The sequence below is a fragment of the Podarcis vaucheri genome (assembly GCF_965113315.1).
Source record: "Podarcis vaucheri genome assembly, chromosome: 7".
Lineage (NCBI taxonomy): Eukaryota > Metazoa > Chordata > Lepidosauria > Squamata > Lacertidae > Podarcis > Podarcis vaucheri.
The window spans coordinates 57400685-57414255 of NC_138765.1; the positions used below are offsets into that span (position 1 = coordinate 57400685).

Sequence of the window (13571 nt, forward strand, 5' to 3'; positions counted from 1 at the left end):
AGGAAGTACAGCAGGGCTCTTTTAATGATTTCCATATCTATTGAAGTCCTGTGGCTCAGCTTTTTGGTGTGTGCATCTTTTTCCAGTGCCTCGAACAGACAGTGTTGCTGGCCAGAAATTAATAATGGCACACAAGCAAGGTTGTGTGTGTGTGTGAGAGAGAGAGAGAGGGAGGGGGCTGCAATTCTGTTCACACTTATTTGGGAATAAGCCCCATTGAACACTGTGGAACTCACTTAAAAAAAACCCCCAAAGGATCAGGCTGTACATTTCGTAGGAACTTTGGCTTAAAGCAAGGATGGGGAACATCTGTGGTCCTCTAGATGTTGTTTGGCTACAGCTTCTGTCATCTCTGAATTTGGGCTTGCTGGGAGTTGGAGTCAAATAACATATGGATGTTCTCTATCCCTGGTTTGAAAGGTTGCTTTATGCTTTCTTTCAGGAGCATTCCAGGGACATTGATCCAAGCTTTGGGTCTTTCCTATTAAGCCCCAGATCCCCTGAGCTTCTCTTCCTTTAAACACTCTAAAAGAAATTGTTTAAAGGGGTTGTTACTCATGGTGCAAATTGCCATGCCAGTGAGATCCAAGGTACCCCACTATCTTAATTTGCACATATAAACTAGTCCTGGATCTCTCCAGGTGGACCCAATCTGGCACAACCTGTTCAGGCCAAATCCCAGGTTAACCCCAATCTGCCCAATTTGCTTTGGGATTTGGCTATACAGTAGCTGGTTCACAGCTCTAGTAATATAACCACCACCATCACCAGCAGCAGCATTACAAGAACACTGTGCAACAAGGAATTAGAACAGACATTAATCCTTCACACACCTACCCCCCCCAAAAAAATGATGAGTCTTATGTTAAAAGACTGATTAGTTAGCTATAGGGCTCTTTGTATTACTTTTGCTGCAAGAGACTTAAAGTGACTGCTATCCCTTGGGGGATTTTCTCCAACTGATCCATACCCTTCTCTGTTTTCTCACCCCACCCCACCCTACTTTTATTATGAAGGATTTTAGGCTACACCCCAGATCTGGACTCAGAGACTGTGGATGATGCTTTTGCCCGAGCCTTTAAAGTCTGGAGTGATGTCACACCACTGGAGTTTTCCCGAATTCATGATGGTGAAGCAGATATCATGATCAATTTTGGACGATGGGGTAAATATCTCCATAGAGCATCAAGGATAAGAAAACCTGAGGGAGAATACAGCTCTCTGTCCATTTCTGCCTTCTCCCTTCTGTATCTATGTTGGTCTGCACAGGGGATTTATTACCTGGTACTTTACCCTTTCCCACCAGCTCTCTTCCAATGCATGAACAGCAATACATTCAGGAGATCTAGGTATGTAGACCACCCACCCACAGAGCACTTGACTGGACCAGTCCAATAGCATATATATAGTGCACTTCAGAACTGTTCAAATTCACCTGGTACAGTCATTATCTCAGTTAGAACCCTATGAGGGAGGTCAACAATACTATTGTGCTTGAATTGCTGAAGCTGACAGAACATCAGGTAGATATAGATAGATATAGATTCATAGAGTTGGAAGGGACCCTTAGGATCATCTAGTGCAACCCCCTGCAATGCAGGAATACGCAGCTCTCCCTTACGGGGATCAAACCTGCAACCTTGGTATTATCAGCACCACGCTCTAGCCAACTGAGCTATCCAGCTTTGCATAGCAGAACTAGGAATTCTCTCAAGGGGAAAGGAGAAAAGAGTAGGGCCAAGAGTGGTTTGGGGTGGCTCTGAGGGCTGTTCAGAACAATTGGGGGAAGGTTTAGAGGCCATGACCAGTTCAAAACCACCATCATGATTGGTGGGAGAGAGACAGCCACTCCTGTCTTTGAGGCCCTCCAGACAGGTGGGGCATTTTTTGTGGGTGTCTTCTGCAACATGTCTTTGATGCAATCATAAGGCATCAGTGGTGGATTTATACTGGGTGTCATTCCACTCTATTCATTGTTCTGGATTGCTTCTCTGGTGTCCATCCATTGTTGCCATTTGGAGGAGGACCATAGTGCAACAAAAGCAGGATAATACCACCACCACTACCCTGGAACATTTGGGGTATAAAAAGTTACAGGATTTCAGGACGAAGCTAACAGGACATGTAGCAATTGGAAATGAAGCAGTATCTCTGCCTTGAAACACCTGCATGCTCAAACAAGACTGAAAGTGAGATTGCCTAAAGCTGCCCTGATGCCATCCTGACCACAAATCCTCATGAAGGAACAATGAAAAAGGATATCTGGAAGGGCCTTTATTTCAACTGACCTCAACGTGGGCACTTGGGCACATGCAGACATACTCACCTAACCAGGCCCATTTTGTTTGTTTGGTCCATTTAATTGGCATCATAGAATTGATTATTTGGAAGGGATCTGGTTGTCCACTGTGAGAAAAGGATGTTGGGCTAGATGGGCTTTTGGCCTGAACCAGCAGGGCTCTTCCTATGTCATTAAGTCTGCTCCATTCTTCTGGGATTCTGCCCTTCTATCCCTAGGAAAGAGTTTCACTTCTCAGCTATGCTCTGCCAGTGTGTCTCCGGCTGGCCTTACTCTAACCTAAGGTACACATAGCTGAGAACTCAGGGTTTGGCTGGGAGCATCTGACATTTGTTTCCAATGGCAAGGGATCAAACCCAGAAAGTCCTCAGTGATGCAAAAGTGGTCACCGCAGGCAGTGTCATTGGCCAGGCTGCTGGTGAGAAACTGATGAATAACAGGGTTATGCCCTTGCCAGGAGGTTGCTTTTCCAAGTAAAGCTTTCGGTGAAATAACGGGAGAAGCCAAGAACTCGGCCTTCACCCGAGGAGGAAGGAGAGACTTGAAATGACTTGGTGCAGAAAATACACACAGCTTTATTCATAGACACCCAAGGGGAGGGAGGGAGGGAGGGGAGAGAGAGAGAGAGAGAGAGAGAGAGAGAGAGAGAGAGAGAGAGAGACCCTGAATAGCTTCAAGGTAGAACATCTGCTTTGTATGCATAAGGTTCCAGGTTCAGTTTCTGGCATCTTAGTATAAGCCAGTTTCCTATCTTGGTGGGGAGACCACAATAAAAAAGGCAAAAAAGGAAAATGCAGTGTTTATTTATATATTTCAGAGGTGTGTTTTCCCGCTACTGCCAATAGGTCCCAGAGAAGATTTTTCATCAATAAAATGTAAATCAGCACAAGAGATTAAAAATAAAATATAATAAAAAGAATTCCTTAACTCAAACGCACACAAAGTAAAACAGAAAGGGAAGCATTAAATGATTCATCAGCCCATAAAAATTGTAGAAAAAACAACCTAGCTATTTTAAAGAGGGCATGATTATTCAACCATTTTAGATATGTGTTTTCCTGTATTTAATGCCACTTGATTTCTTCTTTCTTCTGCAGAGCATGGTGATGGGTATCCTTTTGATGGCAAGGATGGTCTCCTGGCTCATGCCTTTGCCCCTGGGCCTGGGGTTGGTGGGGACTCCCATTTTGACGATGATGAGCTTTGGACTTTGGGTGAAGGACAAGGTATGGCAGCTGCTGATGGATTCAAAACATCACTGAATGTCGACTGTTACCAGAAAGACTGGACAGCAAAACAGTGTAGATCAGCCTTCCCCAACCCAATACTATCTAGATGTTGTTGGAGTCCAGCCCCCACCATCCCTGACCACTGACTATGCTAACTGAGGCTGATGGGAATTGGAGTCTAAAATACACAGAGGACACCAGGTTTGGGAAGGCTGGTGTAGATTTAGGGCTGATACCTCAGAATTACCTTCAGGTGACCATTGGCAATGTTGGCTCAGGATGATAGGCATTGGAGTCCAGCAACATTTTCATATGCTAATATTTAGGAACTTATGCAAAATACTATAATTTAAACGCATCTCACACCAGAGTGGGGAAGATTAGAACCAGGTGGATGGTGAGCACCAGCTCACTTTGCTGTCCAGGCAATAAATGTTGATGGGCAACTTCAAGGCATCTGAAGGCAGGAGTAACTCACCTAATTGACTCCTTCCTTCTGCCCTGCCAGTCTTGAAGGGCTGAAGCCAGCACTGCCACTGAGCAATGGCCAATGTCAGGAAGGCATCAGATAAACAATAAAAATAAATAAATTAGTGGGTCACATAAGGTCTTCACAGATTAGTTTACATTAAACATCTTCTACTGTTTAATGTATTTCCAGGTGACTCTCCTGTAGATCAATGTCTAAGGAAGTTCTGCTTTTAGCTACAGTGTTCTTTGACACCGCACTCTAGAAATTCTGCTGAGAAACTCACATTTATATTTTGACCCCTCCTGACAGAGTCTCTGTTCTTTCCCTTTCAAGTTGTTAGAGTGAAATACGGCAATGCAGATGGGGAATTCTGCAAATTCCCATTCCTGTTCAATGACAAAGAATATAACAGCTGCACCGATGCAGGTCGGAGTGATGGATTCCTTTGGTGTTCGACAACATACAACTTTGATGCGGATGGCAAATACGGATTCTGTCCCCATGAATGTAAGTTGACTGACAGAAGCAGAGAGCTGCGCTTTGTTTTAATTTGGAAGCATATTGTGGCCTTTCCCAGATGACATGTATGATGTCTTTAGTTTCTCATTGGAAATATGGGGTCAGTGGTTGTATCAGTGTGCCTCCAATTGTGTAAGCTGGCCAGGTCCCTCCCATGCAAAATCCCTTTGGAGACATCAGAGTGCTGGTCTGGACATGATAGTTTTGGGGTGCACTTGTGGTATCATAGTGCTTTAAATAGAAGGTACAAATGTGACTGAAATCTCACCACTATCAACATGAAACCAATCAGCTTTTTGCTTTTAAGATTTTTGCCCCCTCCATCCCAGATATTTAGCAAAACTAGAAAAATGACGTATTTAATCTTGTTTTGTTTGTTTGGTGTTGTTTTTCCAAGGCTATGTTTCCCCATAAGCTTGCCACAGAAGGGGATTCCCACCCTAGGTGGGATGTCCCCTGGTGTACTCCAAGAAGCCAAAAAATTAGAGACAGGCTCTTACTCAGCAGTTGGCAAGGCTTACCGGGCATGGGCTGGATCATTCCCGTGGAGATCCTCCGTGGGCCGGACCAGTGCAGCGCTACACTGCAAATCGCTTCTGCGCATGCCCAGACGCCAAAAATCACGCCTGCACAGAAGCGATTTCTGGTGCTGCAGACATGCACAGATGCAATTTCCGGGGTCTGGGCATGCGCAGAACTGATTTCCAGAGCCGTGGAAGAGAGTCCCCATGCCACTTTAGTGCAGCACGCAAGGACTCGCCGAACGGGCATCTCGGTTTGGGATTGGCTCATGGGTAGGTTAAACGACCCTCATGGGCCACTTCTGGTTTACTGGAGCATTATGCCAACAACATATAATTTGGACTTGTGAATCCCCACAACTGGTTTTCTGAGGCAAAACTCTTTCGGCAGTGGTGTTGCTAGTAGCCATGATGGCTATGTACTCATGGATAGTTTTATCCCCTGTGAATTTTTCTACTCTCTTTTTAAAGCTTTCCAAGTTGGTGGCCATCTTGTGGCAGTGTATTCCCTTGTTTAAGTATGCACTGTGTGCAATGCTTAAATTTGTCTGGTCTGAATCGCTCACCATTGAACTTCACTGGATAACCTGAATTTCTAGTATTATGGAGAGAAAGAGAGAGAGAGAGAGATTACTCTTGGCTTGCTCTTTAATTCTTTTTTAAACTAGAATGGGTGGAATTTGAACCACTTGTATTCAAAGCATGCATTCTGCCACTCTCTGCTAGGGGAAGTGGGTCTGGAACCTGAAGAATAGTGGTGCTAGCACATCACACTAATAAAATCTCTGCAAAATAAGAGCAATGCTTTATCTTGGGCAGGTACCAGGAAATAGACCCTACTCATTGTAAGTACAGTAGAAAAATATGAGATGCGCTTTGATGAGTTGCATGTGTCCACTTCCATATTGTAAGACAAGAATTATAGAGCTCTTATCGGTCTCTCAGAGAGATATAACTGTATGTTGCCAAAGATAGGAAAAGTGAGATGAGACCATTAGATCCCAGTTATCTTCATTCTGCCACATTTTGTTGTACGGGAAACCTTGAAGCTTTCAGAGGCAGAAAATGATTTTTAAGCTCAGCAAATATCTTGGGGCTTTTCTTCTTCTTACAAAGCTCTTCAAGCTGCCCAGTTTTTAAGCAGAGAAAAAGTGACGCTCTATACTTTGAGAAACCGCACATTCAAACACTGAGGGGAAGGTTCTGTGGAATCTGGCAAGCTGAGCTTCTATTTGGTTCCTTGCTCTTGCTAGCTGTGGATATAGAAAGCCAAGATTTACAGACAATTTCTCTCTTTGAAATTTGGAAGGAATTCTTAAAGGGGAAAAACTTGTTCACAGATTGTAAAATTGGTGCGGTCTGTTGTTCTCAAGCCAGGATGTCAAATGTGGAGACAATTTTTAGGAAGGAGGAAAGTTAGATGCTAAATATATATGTATCTACTTTCTCTCTGCCAACACACTTTGCTCCTCCTAATAAAATATCTCTCTGGCTGGTCCTGTAGTAGGAAATGATGTCCCTGTTCTCTTCCAGCATAATGTCCTTCTATTTCTTATACACTAGCAGCATTGCCAGATCCCTTAAATGTCGAACCTGACACTTGGGAGGTGCAGCTTTGGAGCTAAAAGGTGATGTTTGGCAGAATTGGGGGTGGAGACTGTGAGAAAAGGTGCAGCCTAGTGGTACATGAGGAGCACAGAAGGTTGGACCATGCCTTGTACCAATGTACCACCTACTAAGCTACCAGGAAATAACTCAGCACAAACAATACAGAGAGAGTTTGAAAGAGAATGCAAACTATTACTCCTGCTTGATTCTTTTTTTAAAAAAGATATTTATTAAGGTTTTCAAAATATTACAAAATAAAAAAGAAAAAAGAAAAATACAAAATAAAAATAGTTAAAAACAATTCAGTCTTTCAATCACTTATCTTTCATTTGCTTATTTCCCGGACCTCCTCACGCCTCCCTTTTCTATATTCCAGTTCAGTTTGTTAGTTCAGCAAATCCCTCCTCTCTTTGTTCATCCTAGTCTTCAGTCTTAAAATATTGTAACATTAGATTTTTACCTATTAATAGTCCATTTTCTCATATTCCCTTATAACATTACAGCTAGAGACCACTTAGTTTCTATCCAACATCATTCTAACATTCATTAATTTTACAATATTTCTGTAAATGGTCTTTAAACTTTTTCCAATCTTCTTCCACCGACTCTTCTCCCTGGATTCTGCCAGTCATTTCTGCCAATTCCATGTAGTCCATCACCATCTGCCATTCTTCCAAGATCTTGTGTCTTCCAATACTTTGCGATAAGTATTCTTGCTGCTGTTGTGGCATACATAAAGAAAGTTCTATCCTTCTTTGGCATACTCCTGCTTGATTCTTAATGATAGCTCACACCACCTGAAAAATGGCTGACACCTCCAAATGAGGCTTGTGGATGAGGTGAGGTGGAGAGAATTTCAGAAGCAAAGAAGTAGCTTGCTCACTTAAATCTTTCTGCTCATCTTGATAGCCTTCCTCCATCTTCCATGGAGGCAAACCAGTGGCATTATCACAGTTCAGGTACACATTCAGGCAGGCAAAAGCACCTGAGAGGATGCAGAGCAGGGTTGGTGAGTGTGTGGTCTTGGAAGAGAGGCATGGTCAGAGGAGGCCTAGGGACAAGATAGAAAGCCCTGTGGAGCCACATCTGGTTCTCAGGCCTGAGGTTCCTACCTCTTTTTAAATACTAAACCCCATGGCCCTTATGTTTCAAATGAGCACCTTCCAGCTTGCATCCTGACCGGGACAGAGTGACTTCTTTCTTTATGGTTGTCATATCATTAAAGACTTCTCTGCTGTTCACACAGCAAAGAAGGCTAAAGAAAATGGCAGAAAGACAAAGGACTGTTTGACTTTTCCCTGTGTCTTCCTGTGTCAGCCAGGAGCCTACAGTCACTCCAGGATGAAGCAACATTGTACTCAGTTTCCATATGTTTGTGATGGATTTGGGTTTGTTTTTTTGCAACTTGTACATGGCTAATAAAATGTGCATTTGAAAATGTGGAGGCGTACAGCTGGAAGGAGCTTAAGTGGAAAGCGAGTGACTCATCTTAGCTCACTCATCTTTTTTTGTTTGCTCCAGCAAAGATACTTTGCAGAAAAGGAATTCATACACAGGCCTTTGGATAGCATTTCTTCTCCTGGAACTGCTTTGCCCTAGATCAGGAAAAGTGGGGAACCTCAGACCCAGGGGCCAAAAGTGGCCGACTTGTGAGCAGAGGATTCCCTCCTGTGGTGCATTTGAGGTCTTCCCTTGGTGCTCACTCTCCCCTCTCTGCCCCATTGGTCATTGAGCTGAAAAAGAAAGTTGAGAGAGTGACTCTCTTTCCCACTTTCCCTTTCAGTTCTGTGTGTGTTTCAAAGCTCAGAAGAGCCTTGGATCTTACTTTTGCCCAGATCTCTTGGGAGAATCTGTGCGTGCACACACGCGCGCACGCACACACACACTTTCTCTCTTTCTGTCTCTTGGAAGGGAGTTGATCTGAGGGAGAGAAATGATCAAAGGACATGCTGCCCACAGCATTCACTCCAAAATCCAAATGTGCCTACATTGAACAAAAAAGGTTGACATCCTCTGGTCTACAGTGTTTAACTGGACTTCCTGGCAGACCAAGAATGATTCATGGGCTGCAGGTTCCTCACTCCTAGAAGGTTGCAGGTCCAATCCTGGACAACCACTCTCAGTCAATGTCAACTGTGCAATGGTAGCAGCTTTCCAGGGTTTCAGGCAAAAGTCTTTGCCAGCAGTACCTGGAGATACCAGAGACTAAGCCTGGGACTTTCTGCACACAAGGCACACACTCTACCATTGAGCTTGCATCAAGTTATATAGCGGCAAATCCAGAAGTGCAGGATCCCTTCATCATTGTTGCAGGCTGGATTATACAGCTTTCTAAGATGATAGAATAACCTTACAATTATATAACAGTAAGGGGTGCGTTGCAACCATCAATGCAGATCCCCATGTGTTGCCTTTCAGCTAGATCTACTATTTTCTGTGCATGTACATGGGCAAATGTTTTTGAGTGCTCCAATATCATCTTTGGGGTGACTTGAGTTGTGTTTTTCTTGAAGTTACATGAACTTGTGCACTGTCCTTGTGAAACAGAAGCACCTTGTGTTTTCAGTGTTCTTAAATGTTTAGCTTTGGAGCAGACAGAATAACCCTGTGGTGACCCCAGGAGCCAATCCTCAGTAGCTGATTTACCTCCTTTCACTCTGATTGGCTCCAATCAGAACAAAGAGTGAGAATACTTCTTCTCAGTGGCTGCAATGCTCCCCTTTCATGCTGATTGGGCAGCTCTAGGAGATGGGGACCCTACTGCAGAAGTAGTAATAGGTCTTGGCCTCATCACTGATTCCAGACCACTATACCTCTGGCCACGTAGCCACATGTGCAGTGGATTAAAGCACAAATGATATCTTCCAAAAGTTTGAAATGTCTCCCTCCTTCTTCTGCAGTGCTATTCACAATGGGTGGAAATGGTGATGGGCAGCCGTGCAAGTTCCCCTTCAAATTTCAAGGCAGCACCTATGATAGCTGTACCACGGAAGGAAGAACAGATGGATACAGATGGTGTGGGACCACTGAAGATTATGACCGAGATAAGAAATTTGGATTTTGTCCAGAGACAGGTAGAGTCGCTTTGCTATTGCATGGATAGATTTATGTCAATGAAAGCAACCTCTACCCTGTGACATTGGTGGCTGTGTGTTAATGTTTCTTAAATCGTTACTCTTCTTTTTGGAGAGAGGACCTTTTCAGGTTTCTTAATCTCCTAAGGATGGGAAGATGGAAAGAAGCAGTTGTTACTTTTTCATGCCAGATGATGATGTATGGTAGTGGTGGCAGGTGGCCTTTGGGACTGGTGGGGTAGAAGGCCCAGGGACCACTAGTAGGTGGCGCTAGAGCCAATGACGGGCATAACCAGAGTCATCTTGCTCCCTGCTGAGTTCTGCAGGGGCAACACTGCAAAAAATAAGATGTGGATAAACTGAAGGAACCAAAAGCTGAAACAAACTAGAATTCCAGGAGCACAGACAGAATGGCAGAGTGAATCCACAAAATAATGAAGAGACTGAATGAGAAAGGGAGACATCAGCTCTTATTTTTGCTTCTTCTTTTCTGCAGCAATGTCAACAGTTGGTGGAAACTCTGAAGGAGCACCCTGTGTTTTTCCTTTCATATTCCTTGGGAATAAGTATGAGTCCTGTACCAGCTCTGGGCGTCAGGATGGGAAGATGTGGTGTTCCTCAACTAGCAACTATGACGAAGACCGCAAGTGGGGATTTTGTCCAGATCAAGGTAGCTCTTTTCCTCGTATTTATTATTTGATTTACATCCCGCTTTTTCTCCAAGGAGCTCCCAGTGGCACACATGGATCTCCCTCTCTTCATATTATCCCCACAATAACCCTGTGAGGTAGATTAAGCTGAGAATTTGTGACTGGCCCAAGGTCACCCAGAGAGCTTTGTGGCCAAGTGGGGATTTGAACCCGGGTCTTCCAGATTCTAGTCTAACTCCCTAACCACTACACCACACTGGCTGTCATATATGCATACTAGCTCCAGTTCTCTAAAGTAGGAATTGGGGGTGCACAATCACTCTAGTTCCAACATGGATAGGGATAAATTCGACACAGTTAGCATTTAAAGGTGAACCTACATATCTTGACCTTTCTCAAACAATATAGAAATTGAATCAATGTCATCCTTCAATATTTGCACTTCTCTGAATTTTGCATTGTGGTTCTCCCCTCATGTAATGTATACAAAAATGCCAATGCAGGGGGTAAAGTGTGCATACATATGCATATCTTTGTGAAAATAACATACAAAAATATATTAGGGGAAATTACTTTGCAAAGATATGTTTATATATTAGGCAAAATTGCACACAAATGTGTGTGTTAGGAAACATTTGGAATAAAATGGTGGTGGAAACTGAGGTGGAAATATGGAGAACTGAACTTAAAAGTTTCAAAATGAGAAACAAAACTGCTGGTCTCCTCCTACCCATAATAAGGAAATAACAGGGCTGCCCTCTGGGGTCTCCTAGGCTCTACACATGCTTGGCATGATTCGGGGGGGGGCATTTTGTGATTCACCTCAGGTGCCAAAATGTCTTCAGCCAGCCCTGCTTGTGGACATTCCACTATGTCTCTGTGTGAATTTGGTTAGGATGATTCCAGGGTTCCATGGATATCCTAAAAAAATATGCATCTTAAAACAGTCACCTGAGCAAAAAAGCAAATTGAGGCGTACTTATGAAGTATACTGAGAGTTGTTTTGCATTCCCTCTTCTTCTTAGTCTTGCTTTTAACAGCGTATAGCTGCTTGGAGCAGCTTCTGAATGTGGCACCTCAACAACGACAGATAAAAATTATTTCAAAAACAGTGCAGGAAGTGACTGTGCACTATTTTCTTCTCTTTTATTGTACATACAACCCTCATGCTTTATGGCTGGGTGCAGCCATTTTGCTGTGCACACAACCCTCTCTCCTCTTAAACATGTTGAAAACAGACTGAAGGTCCAGATTGTGGTTACGTTTGTCCTTGGTGAATCAAAACATCTCACTTAGGCACTTCTCAGAAATACAACCTAGAATACTATGTAGAATAGATTGCAAAACAGCAAAACATAAAACAAATGAGTCGCCTTCACAACAGGAAGAAGAGTTGTCTCATGAAATTTCCTAAGTGATGACCTTTGAAGACAGGAACATAGGAAGCATTTAACTGAAGGCCAGAATAAAGTTTACAAGCACAACTGTGGTCACATGTGGTTATATCCATACAGTGGTACCCCGCAAGACGAATGCCTCGCAAGACGGAAAACCCACAAGACGAAAGGGTTTTCTGTTTTGGAGGTGCTTCGCAAGACGAATTTCCCTATGGGCTTGCTTCGCAAGATTAAAGCCCATAGGGAAATCTCCGGGGACCTCTTTTAAATGCTGGTGGTGGGGAGCAAAGCCTTTCCCCCCCTCCGGCCTTCAGAAGAGGTCCAGGAAGGCCGGCGGGGGCCGAAAGGCTTTGCTCCCCACCGCCAGCATTTTAAAAGCAGTCCAGGATAGCAGGGAAGAGCTTCCCGCTATCAAGGACGGCTTTTGAAGGGAGGCGGGGGGGAGCAAAGACTTTCGCCCCCCGCCCGCCTTCAGAAGAGGTCCAGGACCTCTTCTGAAGGCGGGCGGGGGGCGAAAGTCTTTGCTCCCCCCTGCCTGCCTTCCCGGGAGAGCTTTTGAAGGCAGGCGGGGGGGCAAAGACTTTCGCCCCCCGCCCGCCTTCAGAAGAGGTCCAGGACCTCTTCTGAAGGCGGGCGGGGGGCGAAAGTCTTTGCTCCCCCCTGCCTGCCTTCCCGGGAGAGCTTTTGAAGGCAGGCGGGGGGGCAAAGACTTTCGCCCCCCGCCCGCCTTCAGAAGAGGTCCAGGACCTCTTCTGAAGGCGGGCGGGGGGCGAAAGTCTTTGCTCCCCCCTGCCTGCCTTCCCGGGAGAGCTTTTGAAGGCAGGCGGGGGGGCAAAGACTTTCGCCCCCCGCCCGCCTTCAGAAGAGGTCCAGGACCTCTTCTGAAGGCGGGTGGGGGGGCGAAAGTCTTTGCTCCCCCCTGCCTGCCTTCCCGGGAGAGCTTTTGAAGGCAGGCGGGGGGGAAAGACTTTCGCCCCCCGCCCGCCTTCAGAAGAGGTCCAGGACCCCTTCTGAAGGCGGGCGGGGGGCGAAAGTCTTTGCTCCCCCCTGCCTGCCTTCCCGGGAGAGCTTTTGAAGGCAGGCGGGGGGGGCAAAGACTTTTGCCCCCCGCCCGCCTTCAGAAGAGGTCCAGGACCTCTTCTGAAGGCGGGTGGGGGGCGAAAGTCTTTGTCCCCCCTGCTTGTCTTCCCAGGGGCTTTTACATCGCCCCGGACAGCGGAGAAGTCCTCCGCTATCCCGGGCGATTTTAAAATGCTGGGGGTGGGAAGAAAAGCCCTTGTCCCCCCAGCCTTCAGAAGAGGTCGGGGGACAGACTGTCCCCGGACCTGGTCTGAAGGTGGTTTCCATAGGAACGCATTAATTGATTTTCAATGCATTCCTATGGGAAACCGTGCATCGCAAGACGAAAAACTCGCAAGAAGAAAAAACTTGCAGAACGAATTAATTTCGTCTTGCGAGGCACCACTGTATTAAATCGAACCCTGCTTTTTTGGTAATTCTGATAATGTGGAGTGAACCTATACATGTTTCTTGTTGTTGTTGTTGCTGCTGCTCCTGCTGCTGTTCTCATTCTTCTTCATTATTCCTTGCAAAATTACAACATACAATGTTAAAGACAGTTAAAACCAATTTCAGTCAAGGAAATAGGGTGGGTCCTAAAATATACATTTCTCAAAGGCCATGGTAAAGAGATTATATTCAACATCTGACACAGAGTACACAATGAAGGTGCCAGATGCACAACCATGGGGAGGGAATTCCACAGTTTAGGGGCCACTACCAAAAGCGTATGTAGGGAAGGA

General features: G+C 45.0%; 1 protein-coding gene across 1 annotated transcript in view; it reads left to right on the top strand.

Annotated features, from left to right (window-relative positions):
* MMP2 (matrix metallopeptidase 2) overlaps positions 1 to 13571 on the top strand; it is a 31973-nt gene that overhangs the window by 6382 nt on the left and 12020 nt on the right. Inside the window, exons 3-7 of the mRNA XM_082232922.1 lie at positions 1017 to 1165; positions 3397 to 3525; positions 4334 to 4507; positions 9549 to 9722; positions 10219 to 10392. Coding sequence (XP_082089048.1) covers positions 1017 to 1165; positions 3397 to 3525; positions 4334 to 4507; positions 9549 to 9722; positions 10219 to 10392 — 800 coding nt within the window. The remainder of the gene's footprint in view (positions 1 to 1016; positions 1166 to 3396; positions 3526 to 4333; positions 4508 to 9548; positions 9723 to 10218; positions 10393 to 13571) is intronic.